Source organism: Oncorhynchus gorbuscha, linkage group LG07 (genome assembly GCF_021184085.1).
Source record: "Oncorhynchus gorbuscha isolate QuinsamMale2020 ecotype Even-year linkage group LG07, OgorEven_v1.0, whole genome shotgun sequence".
NCBI lineage: Eukaryota > Metazoa > Chordata > Actinopteri > Salmoniformes > Salmonidae > Oncorhynchus > Oncorhynchus gorbuscha.
Window position 1 is genome coordinate 69,617,698 of NC_060179.1, and position 13,759 is coordinate 69,631,456.

Below are 13,759 nucleotides of genomic sequence, written 5' to 3' on the forward strand. Positions count from 1 at the left end.
CTTTAGCTGGATCAGGTAGAAATGTTTTCTCTGTACAGACAAATTCTGAACATAACATCTAATTTTTTTCATTATTGGTTTACAAATATATAAAAAAAATTGTTTCGATACATTTCTTTTTGGTGTAATAAAAGTGGCCATTGATTAAAATTCAATATCTTTTTAATGAGTTATCTACAACGCTTAGTTTTTTTTTATCATCCGGGCTTTTATTTTGAAGGTTTTGATTTACCTACCATTCCATGTGGCGTCATCGTTTGTGCTGCTATAGTGAAGCACTTATATGGACGAAAACAGCTTGGATTCTAGAGCAAAATAAATGTCTGTGTTATTCATTGATGTTGAGAAATGAGAATGATAACTATTTGTGGTAACGTGTCAGATCGTACGACTTCTAGAAAATAGTTTCATTTTTATTGGAGAGGAGGTGGTAGCGGATAAAATCCTATTGTCTGCGCATTGCACATTCTTTACTATGGCGAAAAAGTCAACTACGATACATCTATGGACTATTTTACTTTCTACCAGTGTTGGCATAATTTGGGGGAATCTGGCCAGTGGTAAGTTACAATGTAACAATTTTTGCGGTTTGGAGGACTTTGAACAACTCTTTCTGTCAAAAGTTAATGTCTTTGATGAAAATCAACTTGCTTTTTTTCAAGCAATTCATTATCGATGTTTCATTGTTTTTCATTTTGAAACTTGAGTTTAATATTTGTTCGATTGTAAATTAATTCCATATAGTGATTTCTTGTGAGAATGTATTTATTTGGCAAAAATGTTGAAACATACATTTACATGTATCCTTAGTGGGGGTTACAAAGAGTCTATAAATGTGGCTCATTTTAAAAGTACTTGTTTATTACCTTAAGATAAGCCCCCAGTACTCAATTGTTTATGTTTTTGTTTTCATTGGACAAAAGTAAAGTTGTTATCATCAAATACCTTGAACACTTCAAATAGGCCTATATAAATCCAATGCTATATGCATGTGTAAATCCCATGGGATCCATTTGTTTATGTTTTTCTAGGGGCCCCTGAACACTCTCTTATGGTATTACATTTTCCTACAGAGTGTAACTTTAATCCCAACCTACAGTATATGCTTGTCGGGATTTTATAAAGCCAAATCCAGGTGGTATTGATTAAAAATAGCCTGGAAGGATTCTAAGTTTGACCAGTTACTTGGAATGCACAAACCTGTCGGGCAGCCCCACACTCCAATGTGCCGTTTTTGTTTCAATGCAGTGTAGTGTTTTGATGTATTGTTAAGGGTTTCGCTGATCAGTGATGTCTGCTTGACTCTTTTAGGGACCTATGGTAAGGACAAACGTTCAGTGCTGAATAGATTAATCCCTCTTTTATTCCCCTCCTCTCATGTTTAAAACCAGCAGGCTCCAGACCTCGTAGGGTAAGAGTTGAGTACCCCTGAGTTATAGGATGATAAATCCTGTATAAGAGAGTTTTGGTGCAGGTACAGCCAACTAGCACTAGCTAACGTTGACCACTTAGCAAAAACATTAATTTGTTTATTTTATTTTTACAAATCGATTCTTGGAGTCACAGTATCGATATAAAAACTACACAAATAATATTGCGATGCTCTACTGTATCGATGTTCACCCGCTTCTCTAGGTTTGTGTAAAGTATGTAGTCTACGACACCGTGTGAAGAGGAGAAGTAAGAGAACACGTTTGGCCTTTGGACTCTGGCATCACTAACAAAGTGGATCATTGCTTCCAGGGAGGCAAAACAGTTTGCTTCCTCTGATAACAGATTATTTTACCTCTGAACTGCTGGTATTCCCCCCTTCCTCTCTGTCCCAGTGAAAGTTGGTGTCAGTTCCCTTACAAACAAGTGTATGAGCTTACAATTATTTCACTGTTGAAACCATATTTTCACATGTATACATTTAGAGAACCATATTTTCACATGTATACATTTAGAGAACCATATTTTCAAATGTATATATTTAGAGTTCACATGTATATATTTAGAGAACCATATTTTCACATGTATATATTTAGAGAACCATATTTTCACATGTATATATTTAGAGAACATTTTCACATGTATACAGAACCATATTTTCAAATGTATACATTTAGAGAACCATATTTTCACATGTATATATTTAGAGAACCATATTTTCACATGTATACATTTAGAGAACCATATTTTCACATGTATATATTTAGAGAACCATATTTTCACATGTATACATTTAGAGAACCATATTTTCAAATGTATACATTTAGAGAACCATATTTTCACATGTATATATTTAGAGAACCATATTTTCACATGTATATATTTAGAGAACCATATTTTCACATGTATATATTTAGAGAACCATATTTTCACATGTATACATTTAGAGAACCATATTTTCACATGTATATATTTAGAGAACCATATTTTCACATGTATATATTTAGAGAACCATATTTTCACATGTATATATTTAGAGAACCATATTTTCACATGTATATATTTAGAGAACCATATTTTCACATGTATATATTTAGAGAACCATATTTTCACATGTATATATTTAGAGAACCATATTTTCACATGTATATATTTAGAGAACCATATTTTCACATGTATATATTTAGAGAACCATATTTTCACATGTATATATTTAGAGAACCATATTTTCACATGTATATATTTAGAGAACCATGTATACATTTAGAGAACCATATATTTTCAGAATGTATACATTTAGAGAACCATATTTTCACATGTATATATTTAGAGAACCATATTTTCACATGTATATATTTAGAGAACCATATTTTCACATGTATATATTTAGAGAACCATATTTTCACATGTATATATTTAGAGAACCATATTTTCACATGTATATATTTAGAGAACCATATTTTCACATGTATATATTTAGAGAACCATATTTTCACATGTATATATTTAGAGAACCATATTTTCACATGTATATATTTAGAGAACCATATTTTCACATGTATATATTTAGAGAACCATATTTTCACATGTATATATTTAGAGAACCATATTTTCACATGTATATATTTAGAGAACCATATTTTCAAATGTATATATTTAGAGAACCATATTTTCACATGTATACATTTAGAGAACCATATTTTCACATGTATATATTTAGAGAACCATATTTTCACATGTATACATTTAGAGAACCATATTTTCACATGTATACATTTAGAGAACCATATTTTCACATGTATATATTTAGAGAACCATATTTTCACATGTATATATTTAGAGAACCATATTTTCACATGTATATATTTAGAGAACCATATTTTCACATGTATATATTTAGAGAACCATATTTTCACATGTATATATTTAGAGAACCATATTTTCACATGTATATATTTAGAGAACCATATTTTCACATGTATATATTTAGAGAACCATATTTTCACATGTATATATTTAGAGAACCATATTTTCACATGTATATATTTAGAGAACCATATTTTCACATGTATATATTTAGAGAACCATATTTTCACATGTATATATTTAGAGAACCATATTTTCACATGTATATATTTAGAGAACCATATTTTCACATGTATATATTTAGAGAACCATATTTTCACATGTATATATTTAGAGAACCATATTTTCACATGTATATATTTAGAGAACCATATTTTCACATGTATATATTTAGAGAACCATATTTTCACATGTATATATTTAGAGAACCATATTTTCACATGTATATATTTAGAGAACCATATTTTCACATGTATATATTTAGAGAACCATATTTTCACATGTATATATTTAGAGAACCATATTTTCAAATGTATATATTTAGAGTTCACATGTTAACACCACCTTTTCACATGTGAGGAAATTGCCATTTCACATGTTAAAAACATTCACATGTGAAAATCTCAGTTCACATGTAGAATTGCAAGTTCATTAGCAGTTTCATAAGCAGTTTTGAAATCTGGGGTTGAAATAATGTTATTCTCCTCACATGTGAAAATATGTTTCCACAGGTGGAATTAGGACAGTGGTGGAAAAAGTAACCAATTGTCATACTTGAGTAAAAGTAAAGATACCTTAATAGAAAATGACTCAAGTCAAATACTACTTGAGTAAAAGTATAAAAGTATTTGGTTTTAAATATACTTAAGTATCAAAAGTAAAAGTATACATCATTTCTAATTCTTTATATAAAGTAAAACAGACAGCACCATTTTCTTGTTTTTTAGCCAGGGGAACACTCCAACACTCAGACATCATTTACAGATAGCCAAGGGAACACTCCAACACTCAGACATCATTTACAGATAGCCAGGGGAACACTCCCAACACTCAGATATCATTTACAGATAGCCAGGGGAACTCTCCAACACTCAGACATCATTTACAGATAGCCATGGGAACACTCCAACACTCAGACATCATTTACAGATAGCCAGGGGAACACTCCAACACTCAGACATCATTTACAGATAGCCAGGGGAACACTCCAACACTCAGACATCATTTACAGATAGCCAGGGGAACTCTCCAACACTCAGACATCATTTACAGATAGCCAGGGGCACACTCCCAACACTCAGACATCATTTACAGATAGCCAAGGGAACACTCCAACACTCAGACATCATTTACAGATAGCCAGGGGAACACTCCAACACTCAGACATCATTTACATATAGCCAGGGGAACACTCCCAACACTCAGACATCATTTACAGATAGCCAGGGGAACTCTCCAACACTCAGACATCATTTACAGATAGCCAGGGGAACACTCCAACACTCAGACATCATTTACAGATAGCCAGGGAACACTCCAACACTCAGACATCATTTACAGATAGCCAGGGAACACTCCAACACTCAGACATCATTTACAGATAGCCAGGGGAACACTCCAACACTCAGTCATCATTTACAGATAGCCAGGGAACACTCCAACACTCAGACATCATTTACAGATAGCCAGGGAAACACTCCAACACTCAGACATCATTTACAGATAGCCAGGGAAACACTCCAACACTCAGACATCATTTACAGATAGCCAGGGGAACATTCCAACACTCAGACATCATTTACAGATAGCCAGGGGAACACTCCAACACTCAGACATCATTTACAAACAAAGCATGTGTGTTTAGTGAGTCCGCTAGATCAGAGGCAGTAGGGATGAACAGGGATGTTCTCTTGATAAGTCTGTGAATTTGACCATTTTCTTGTCCTGCTACGTATTCAAAATGTAATGAGTACTTTTGGTTGTCAGGGAAAATATATGGAGTAAAAAGTACATTATTTTCTTTAGGAATGTAGTGGAGTAAAAGTTGTCAGAAATATAAATAGTAAAGTAATGTAAGGATACCCCAAAAAATGTCTTAAGTAATTTATTAAAGTATTTTTACTGAAGTACTTTACACCACTGAATTAGGGTGACCACATCTACAAAAGCCCAAATGCGGGACAAGGGAACCATTTTGTGTGACATTCACGGAACAGTGGACAGAATCATTTTTGGGGTGGGCAGGTTAATGGATGACCTTCAAATGGCGACATAGTTCTGCTGTATGAAGGTCACTTCCTGTTAAAGGGGCAATCCTCAGTTGTAACATTCCATTTTGAACTTGTAAATTAATGATATGTACCCATAGATTTTTTAAAGAATATAATGTATAATGTAAATGCCTCATGAGTATATCCCATCAGAAGCCAAAATATAAGCTTGTTTTACTCCAATGTCTGTAAATAAAGTAAATGTAAAAAGTTCACTGTTTTGCCTAAAAGCATGTTTAAAACTATCATTTTGATATTATGGATGGTCAGTCCTTGCATCCATAGCGTGGAGTGGTTGAGAATGGTTGCATTTCTCTAGCCCCATCCCTCAGCTTTTTACTGAAACTGTGGTGGGGAGAACACTTTGATTGCCGCTTTAAACACCTTTAAAGAGTAATAGTGATATTATATGGAGAAATCCTCTAGTGAGGGAGTTACTTTTGTGCCAATAATAACAAGTAAAACATCTAAAGTCGAGAACTTAATTCTTAGCATTGCAAACAAACAGACTGATCTTGAAAGCAAAACATAAACCCAAAAGTATGGATAGCCAAACCAAATATTGCATGGAAATCATTTAAAAATGCGAGAACAAATTAATTGTAAATAGATACAAAAAAAATGTTTCAGTGATTTTTCTTTAATGATAATGCAATTAAATAAAACACCTCCCTCTTTCCTGCAATTTTCTCTATCTTTGGTTAAGTTACCCTGGCCGTTGCTGCCTTTTTTCCCCAGTTACATGTTTTGGCACACTCATTCTAGCGACATAGCTACTGCTGGTTTGCCTCAGAAGCTAAGCAGGGTTGGTCCTGGTTGGTCCCTGGATGGGAAACCAGATGTAGCTGGAAGTGGTGAAAATTAACATGTCAAAAAAAAAGTCACACGAGCAAAAAACAAATTCGCCAGGAAAACTACATGTGAAACTTCACACGTGTCTGAAAACCACGTCTCTGACTTGTGTGAAAATCTCAACTAACAAACATATATATATATTGTTAACATGAACATTTTCACGTGATTTGTTCACACGTCTGAAAACAAAAGTTTTTTTTTCAAGTCATTTTTTAATGTGTTTTTTTTTGTGGTTGTGAGGGCTAGCCTGGTCCTTTATCTGTGCTGGTTGTTGAACTGTGACCATCAGAGTTTGCAAGACAGCAACAACATATCTGGGACCAGGCTAAGTGGCAGTAGCCTGTCTTGATATTTTATAAGGATATTGCCATACACATATTTGCTTCGTCCCATATCTATTTTTTACTGTTTAGGCAAGACTGTACCAACAGATCTGGAATCAGGCTATATGAATATGACTTTGCTGAGAAAAATGACTGAAATACTCCAGATATTTGGGAGATTCCTCTGCTTACATTGTATGGTTCCTCCCTTAGCACAGGGAGAGGGAGAAACAAATGCAGAGTGGTATTGAATATCAAATGAGCTGTTCCACCCCCTCCTATACAATCTCAATATAGTTTGTTTCCATTGAGTTAGGCTAATCGTGGTGGCTTGAATTATTTGAGTAGTTCTAACTCTGAGGGCAAAATACTAAATGTAGGGAACTGAAATGTTAGTTTCAATTGCAGATTATTCTCCAATCCCCCTGTGGCGTTATTTTGTGTTTTTTGTTGTTGTTGTGAGAAATACAGTATATAAAGTTATTGACTATTGATCTAAGGTAGGAGAAATGACAGAGATGGTCTATAATATTGTATCAGGCTTTGGAAATGACCGTCCCTTCCTGCTCACATACAGCTGAGCATCATGGGAGTCCCTATGTTTACCGTGTCTCTGGAGGACGTGGCCGTGGCGGGGTCTCCCCCCACATGCCAGGACGTCAGGGTCGGTCCTCCCAGCCCACTGTATCCCCCGAGACCCTCATCGTACCAGCCCATGCCCCGAGGGTCCACCTCAGCCAGGACGACATCAGGAAGCTGAGGTTACTATCTATTAATCACTTGTTTGTATTGTTGTTGTTGTAACTTTTGTCTTGTCTTTTTTAAATTATCATTAGGTAGATGTTATTTGTTTTACCATTCTGAACCCCTTTGGGAATAAGTATTTGTATTAATCAATACATGAGCTATCCTCTGAGGTTTAAATCACATCTTACTGATGTGATTTCATTTGCAACCGTAAAATTCAACAACATTTAACTCAACTAAACTTCCATTTCATTCAACTCAATTCTATTCTATTTGATTCCATCCAGGTTCAAGTCTACGGTGGGTTCGGTGCACCTATCCGAGGGCCACGAGGCAAAGTTCAACTGCTCCATCGACATCCCTGACGCCAACCTGGACCTCACCGTGCTGTGGTGGAAGAACAACATGGAGCTGGCTGAAAACCTGCAGGTGGTCATCAACGAACTACAGACTGTCACACACGGGGTCATGACCCTGCTGTCCACCGTCAGGTAAATGTGATGGGAGGACTTGGGTGTGAGCAGGAGACATTCATGGCAGACACAGCATGTGAAGAAAAGAGCATTTGGATACTTAGATCCTTGCAATTTTTTGCAATTAAAATGCCAATCTTCCGGTCACAGTCGACCTTTGTCAGAGCATAGAAACACAAACACAAAGTGACACAGAGAGTGCAATCAGTATTATAAATCAGGTGGTTCTGAAATGTCTGGATTGCTAAATTTCTCCACTACTTGTGTGTTTCAGCATAACTCATGTCCAGAGAGCTGACTCTGGGGACTACCGCTGTAGACTGAGAGTCAGTGACATAGAGATAGAGTCCCAGCCTATCATTATCCAGGTTGAAGGTAAGTCCCAACATCATACGAGTGCTTCAAATGGATGACAAGGGTTTCCATGACTGGTTCTTATATACTGTGTCTTTTAGGTGACCAGTTTGAGCAAGAGGAGGCATAGAATCACTGATCTTGATCATAATAAGTAGATATTTGCAATGTAAGGTGATTCTGCACAGCCTGACTGCAATGTAGTCGATCTCAAACATGTACTCTGTTTGTCTGTGTGTGTTTTTAGGTCTACCAACATTCACCAGACAGCCTGATGACAGGAACGTAACTCGTAACAGCCCCTTTAACCTGTCGTGTGAAGCGGTGGGTCCCCCGAATCCTATCAGGATCCACTGGCTACGCAATGGAGTGCGTGTGATAGGGTACATTACCTCCTCCCCCAGCAACTACACTGTACCAGGTGAGAGAGACACATACATGCACGCACACACACACACGCGAGCACATGCAAAGGCTCATGCACAGATGAGCACACGCACGTGCGTATACATGCACACACACACACACACACATATGCACATACATGCACATGCACAAATATACACACACACATATGCACCTACACACATGCACATATCCACGAACATGCACATACACACATATGCACATACAATATCTTGCTTTCATATGAAGTATTGAACTGGCTGCCAATACTATCTCAGTACCTCTTTCTGGTTTCACAAAGAGTCTGGAGGTGTATTGGATTGTTCTATTGCTCCATCATCTTAGATTGGATCCCAAATGGCACCCTATTCCCTATCAAGTGCACTACCTTTGACCAAAGCCTCTGGGCTAAAGTGGTGCACTACATAGGGAATATGGTGCCATTTTGGAGATACCCTTAGCCTCTCTCCTAAGGCCTAGAAAACCTCTTAAAATAAGAAAAGTGGAATTCCACACTGGGCTTTGCCCATTTTGCTAAACTTTGAATTCAGGTCATTGGCTAATACACAGACGTAGATTGAATAGGGATCTTAGCGGCTCACCTGAATCTATCCTTTATAACACCACAAATGTACTGTAGGTCATGTTGTATTTTGCAATGTTGAGTTGGGTTTTCTGGCATACAAAATCTCCTAGGTCCTAAAGAAAATGTGTGCATAGGTTTCTTAAGGGAAATGTTTTGTTCTGTGTGCATATTATTACGATTTTTTAAATCCCCTTATCTGAATTAAATTACCTTGTTATTTCATTAAAATTAATTGTTTCATGTAAGAGAGAGAGAGCGACCGGAATGGTGAGAGAGAGAGAGAGAGAGAGAGAGAGAGAGAGAGAGAGAGAGAGAGAGAGAGAGAGAGAGAGAGAGAGAGAGAGAGAGAGAGGGGGGAGAGAGACCAGGATAAAGAGATAGAAACCGAGAGAGAGAGAGAGAGAGAGAGAGAGAGAGAGGAGAGAGAGAGACCGGGATAAAGAGATAGAGAGAGAGAGAGAGAGAGAGAGAGAGAGAGAGAGAGAGAGAGAGAGAGGAGAGAGAGAGAGAGACCAGGATAAAGAGATAGAGACCGAGAGAGGGAGAGAGAGAGAGAGACCGGGATAAAGAGATAGAGACCGAGAGAGAGAGAGAGAGAGAGAGAGAGAGAGAGAGAGAGAGAGAGAGAGAGAGAGAGAGAGAGAGAGAGAGAGAGAGAAGAGAGAGAGACCGGGATAAAGAGAGAGAGAGAGAGAGAGAGAGAGAGAGAGAGAGAGAGAGAGAGAGAGAGAGAGAGAGAGAGAGAGAAGAGAGAGAGAGAGAGAGACCGGGATAAAGAGATAGAGACCGAGAGAGGGAGAGGGAGAGAGAGAGAGAGAGATGAGAGAGAGAGACCGGGATAAAGAGATAGAGACCGAGAGAGAGAGGAGAGGAGAGAGAGAGACCAGGATAAAGAGATAGAGACCAAGAGAGGGAGAGAGAGAGAGAGATGAGAGAGAGACCGGGATAAAGAGATAGAGACCGAGAGAGAGAGAGAGAGAGAGAGAGAGAGAGAGAGAGAGAGAGAGAGAGAGAGAGAGAGAGAGAGAGAGAGAGAGAGAGAGAGATAGAGAGAGAGAGAGGGAGAGAGAGAGAGAGAGAGAGAGAGAGAGAGAGAGAGAGAGAGAGAGAGAGAGAGAGAGAGAGAGAGAGACCGGGATAAAGAGATAGAGACCGAGAGAGGGAGAGAGAGAGAGAGATGAGAGAGAGAGACTGGGATAAAGAGATAGAGAGAGAGAGAGAGAGAGAGAGAGAGAGAGAGAGAGAGAGAGAGAGAGAGAGAGAGAGAGAGAGAGAGAGAGAGAGAGAGAGAGAGAGAGAGAGAGAGAGAGAGAGAGAGACCGGGATAAAGAGATAGAGACCAAGAGAGAGAGAGCGATAAAGAGAAAGTAAGACTGAGATAGTGAGAGGAAGTAAGACCAAAAGAGAGTATGAGAACCAAGAAGAACTTGTGTCGTGGTTTATGGAGGGAATACAGTTTCCTCATATCGCTGAATGTGTCCAGGCAGTCTTTTGGTTAGTTATTCATAAGCGATGGTAAAGGACATTCGTGTCAGTGTTTGTGTGTTTATCAGTGTAAAATGTGCAGAGCTGTGTCCTACTCAGCTGTAGCAGAGATGTGTTGGAGGTCGGAATACTGTGATGTCAGTCTATCTACAGTCTCAGCATCTGTCTCTCCCTTTCTCTCTTTCCCTCCATCCATTTCTCTCTCCCGCTTCTCTCCATTTTCCTCTCTCTTTTTGTCTCTCACTGTGTGTCTCTTACAGTCTCTGTCTCGTCTCTCTCTCTCTCTGCCCTATCCCACTTTCTCTCTTTCTGTCCTGCTACCACAGAGAGATGTATCACCATGTTCACTGAAACTGTGGTCCCCCAGGGTTACAGTGCTGAATAGCTAACCACTTATGAGGACTCCCTCCTTTTTTTGATTTTTATTTTAAAATTGTTATTGTACCTTTATTTAACCAGGTAGGCTAGTTAAGAACAAGTTCTCATTTGCAACTGCGACCTGGCCAAGATAAAGCATAGCAGTATGAACAGCCAACAACACAGAGTTACACATGGAGTAAACAATAAACAAGTCAATAACATAGTAGGAAAAAAAATCTATATACATTGTGTGCAAAAGGCATGAGGAGGTAGGAAATATATAGGCCATAGGAGCGAATAATTACAATTTAGCAGATTAACACTCGAGTGATAAATGATCAGATGAACATGGGCAGGTAGAGATACTGGTGTGCAAAAGAGCATTAAAGTAAATAAAATATAAACAGTATGGAGCTGAGGTAGATAGATTTGGTGGGCTATATACCGATGGACTATGTACAGCTGAAGCAATCGGTTAGCTGCTCAGATAGCAGATGTTTAAAGTTGGTGAGGGAGATAAAAGTCTCCAACTTCAGAGATTTTTGCAATTCGTTCCACTCATGCTTGAACAGTCTGTCTGTCTGTCTGTCTGTCTGTCTGTCTGTCTGTCTGTCTGTCTGTCTGTCTGTCTGTCTGTCTGTCTGTCTGTCTGTCTGTCTGTCTGTCTGTCTGTCTGTCTGTCTGTCTGTCTGTCTGTCTGTCTGTCTGTCTGTCTGTCTGTCTGTCTGTCTGTCTGTCTGTCTGTCTGTCTGTCTGTCTGTCTGTCTGTCTGTCTGTCTGTCTGTCTGTCTGTCTGTCTGTCTGTCTGTCTGTCTGTCTGTCTGTAGAATTACTGGGTGTTATTTTCTATGAAGGGATCTTTACTTTTACTCAAGTATGACAGTTGGGTACTTTTCCCACCACTGGTCAGGACTGAGTAGGGCTACAACATTTTGGCCTGGAGATTTGCACAGAGTGGGGACTGCACCTTTGAAACGCTCCAAAACACCTAAAGGGGCCTTAATGATTCATTAGTAATAAATATCTTGAAGCTGAGCAGTGTTGTGAGCATAAAACTTGAAGTTACCTGCCTCCATTAGGTTCTCCCACAGACAAACACCTGTCTTCAATGTGAAAACATAACATTGGCTCTATTGGCTCAATTTACAGCAGTTAATTTACTTGGTGACCTGGGGCCAAGCATTCCTTATTTTTTATTTATTTGTTTTGGGGGGGGTAGATCAGCTTTAATATAGTATATAGATTGTGGGTTCTATCAAATTGTTTGGTGGGAACATTGTTTCCAATCCCCCATATTTAATTGTATTTTATCCTTACATATATTTTCCATTGAATTTATGAATCTAGGGCCTCCCGAGTGGTGCAGTGCATCACAGTGCTAGCTGTGCCCCTAGAGATCCTGGTTTGAGTCCAAGCTCTGTCTCAGTTGGCCGCGACCGGGAGACCTGTGGGGTGGCTCACAATTGTCCCAGCGTTGTCGGGGTTAGGGGAGGGTTTGACTGGCAGGGATGTTCTTCTCAAAGGTTAAGCGGGCATTGTGTCAAGAAGCAGTGCGGCTCGGCTGTGTTATGTTTCGGTGGACGCACGGCTCTCAACCTTCGACTCTCCAGAGTCCGTACGGGAGTTGCAGCGATGGGACAAGACTGTAACTACCAATTAGATACCATGAAAAAGGGATTAAAATAATTCATGAATCTTTTGAGCTCTGTGGTTTGATTTGGGTCCGGTACTGTTTAGTTTATATATATATATATATATATATATATATATTATTTTCCCCTTGGTAGTGTTATCAAAAAGCACTGCATTGATTTTCACTGCTACGCACACGATACACAACTTTACATTTATGTCACCAGTAGTCCAGACACAGTGGTGAGTTGTAGAGCCTTTAGTAGTCCAAAAACAGTGGTGAGTTGTAGAGCCTGTAGTAGTCCAAACACAGTGGTGAGTTGTAGAGCCTTTAGTAGTCCAGACACAGTGGTGAGTTGTAGAGCCTGTAGTAGTCCAGACACAGTGGTGAGTTGTAGAGCCTTTAGTAGTCCAGACACAGTGGTGAGTTGTAGAGCCTGTAGTAGTCCAGACACAGTGGTGAGTTGTAGAGCCTGTAGTAGTCCAAACACAGTGGTGAGTTGTAGAGCCTTTAGTAGTTCAAACACAGTGGTGAGTTGTAGAGCCTGTAGTAGTCCAAACACAGTGGTGAGTTGTAGAGCCTGTAGTAGTCCAAACACAGTGGTGAGTTGTAGAGCCTTTAGTAGTCCAGACACAGTGGTGAGTTGTAGAGCCTGTAGTAGTCCAAACACAGTGGTGAGTTGTAGAGCCTGTAGTAGTCTAGACACAGTGGTGAGTTGTAGAGCCTGTAGTAGTCCAGACACAGTGGTGAGTTGTAGAGCCTTTAGTAGTTCAAACACAGTGGTGAGTTGTAGAGCCTGTAGTAGTCCAGACACAGTGGTGAGTTGTAGAGCCTGTAGTAGTCCAAACACAGTGGTGAGTTGTAGAGCCTTTAGTAGTCCAGACACAGTGGTGAGTTGTAGAGCCTGTAGTAGTCCAGACACAGTGGTGAGTTGTAGAGCCTTTAGTAGTTCAAACACAGTGGTGAGTTGT

General features: G+C 38.9%; 1 protein-coding gene across 1 annotated transcript in view; it reads left to right on the forward strand.

Annotated features, from left to right (window-relative positions):
• The first annotated feature begins 271 nt into the window (after nucleotides 1–271).
• mertka (c-mer proto-oncogene tyrosine kinase a) overlaps nucleotides 272–13,759 on the forward strand; it is a 44,250-nt gene continuing 30,762 nt past the window's right edge. Inside the window, exons 1-5 of the mRNA XM_046354919.1 lie at nucleotides 272–560; nucleotides 7,323–7,506; nucleotides 7,780–7,983; nucleotides 8,240–8,340; nucleotides 8,567–8,740. Coding sequence (XP_046210875.1) covers nucleotides 476–560; nucleotides 7,323–7,506; nucleotides 7,780–7,983; nucleotides 8,240–8,340; nucleotides 8,567–8,740 — 748 coding nt within the window. The 5' untranslated portion in view covers nucleotides 272–475. The remainder of the gene's footprint in view (nucleotides 561–7,322; nucleotides 7,507–7,779; nucleotides 7,984–8,239; nucleotides 8,341–8,566; nucleotides 8,741–13,759) is intronic.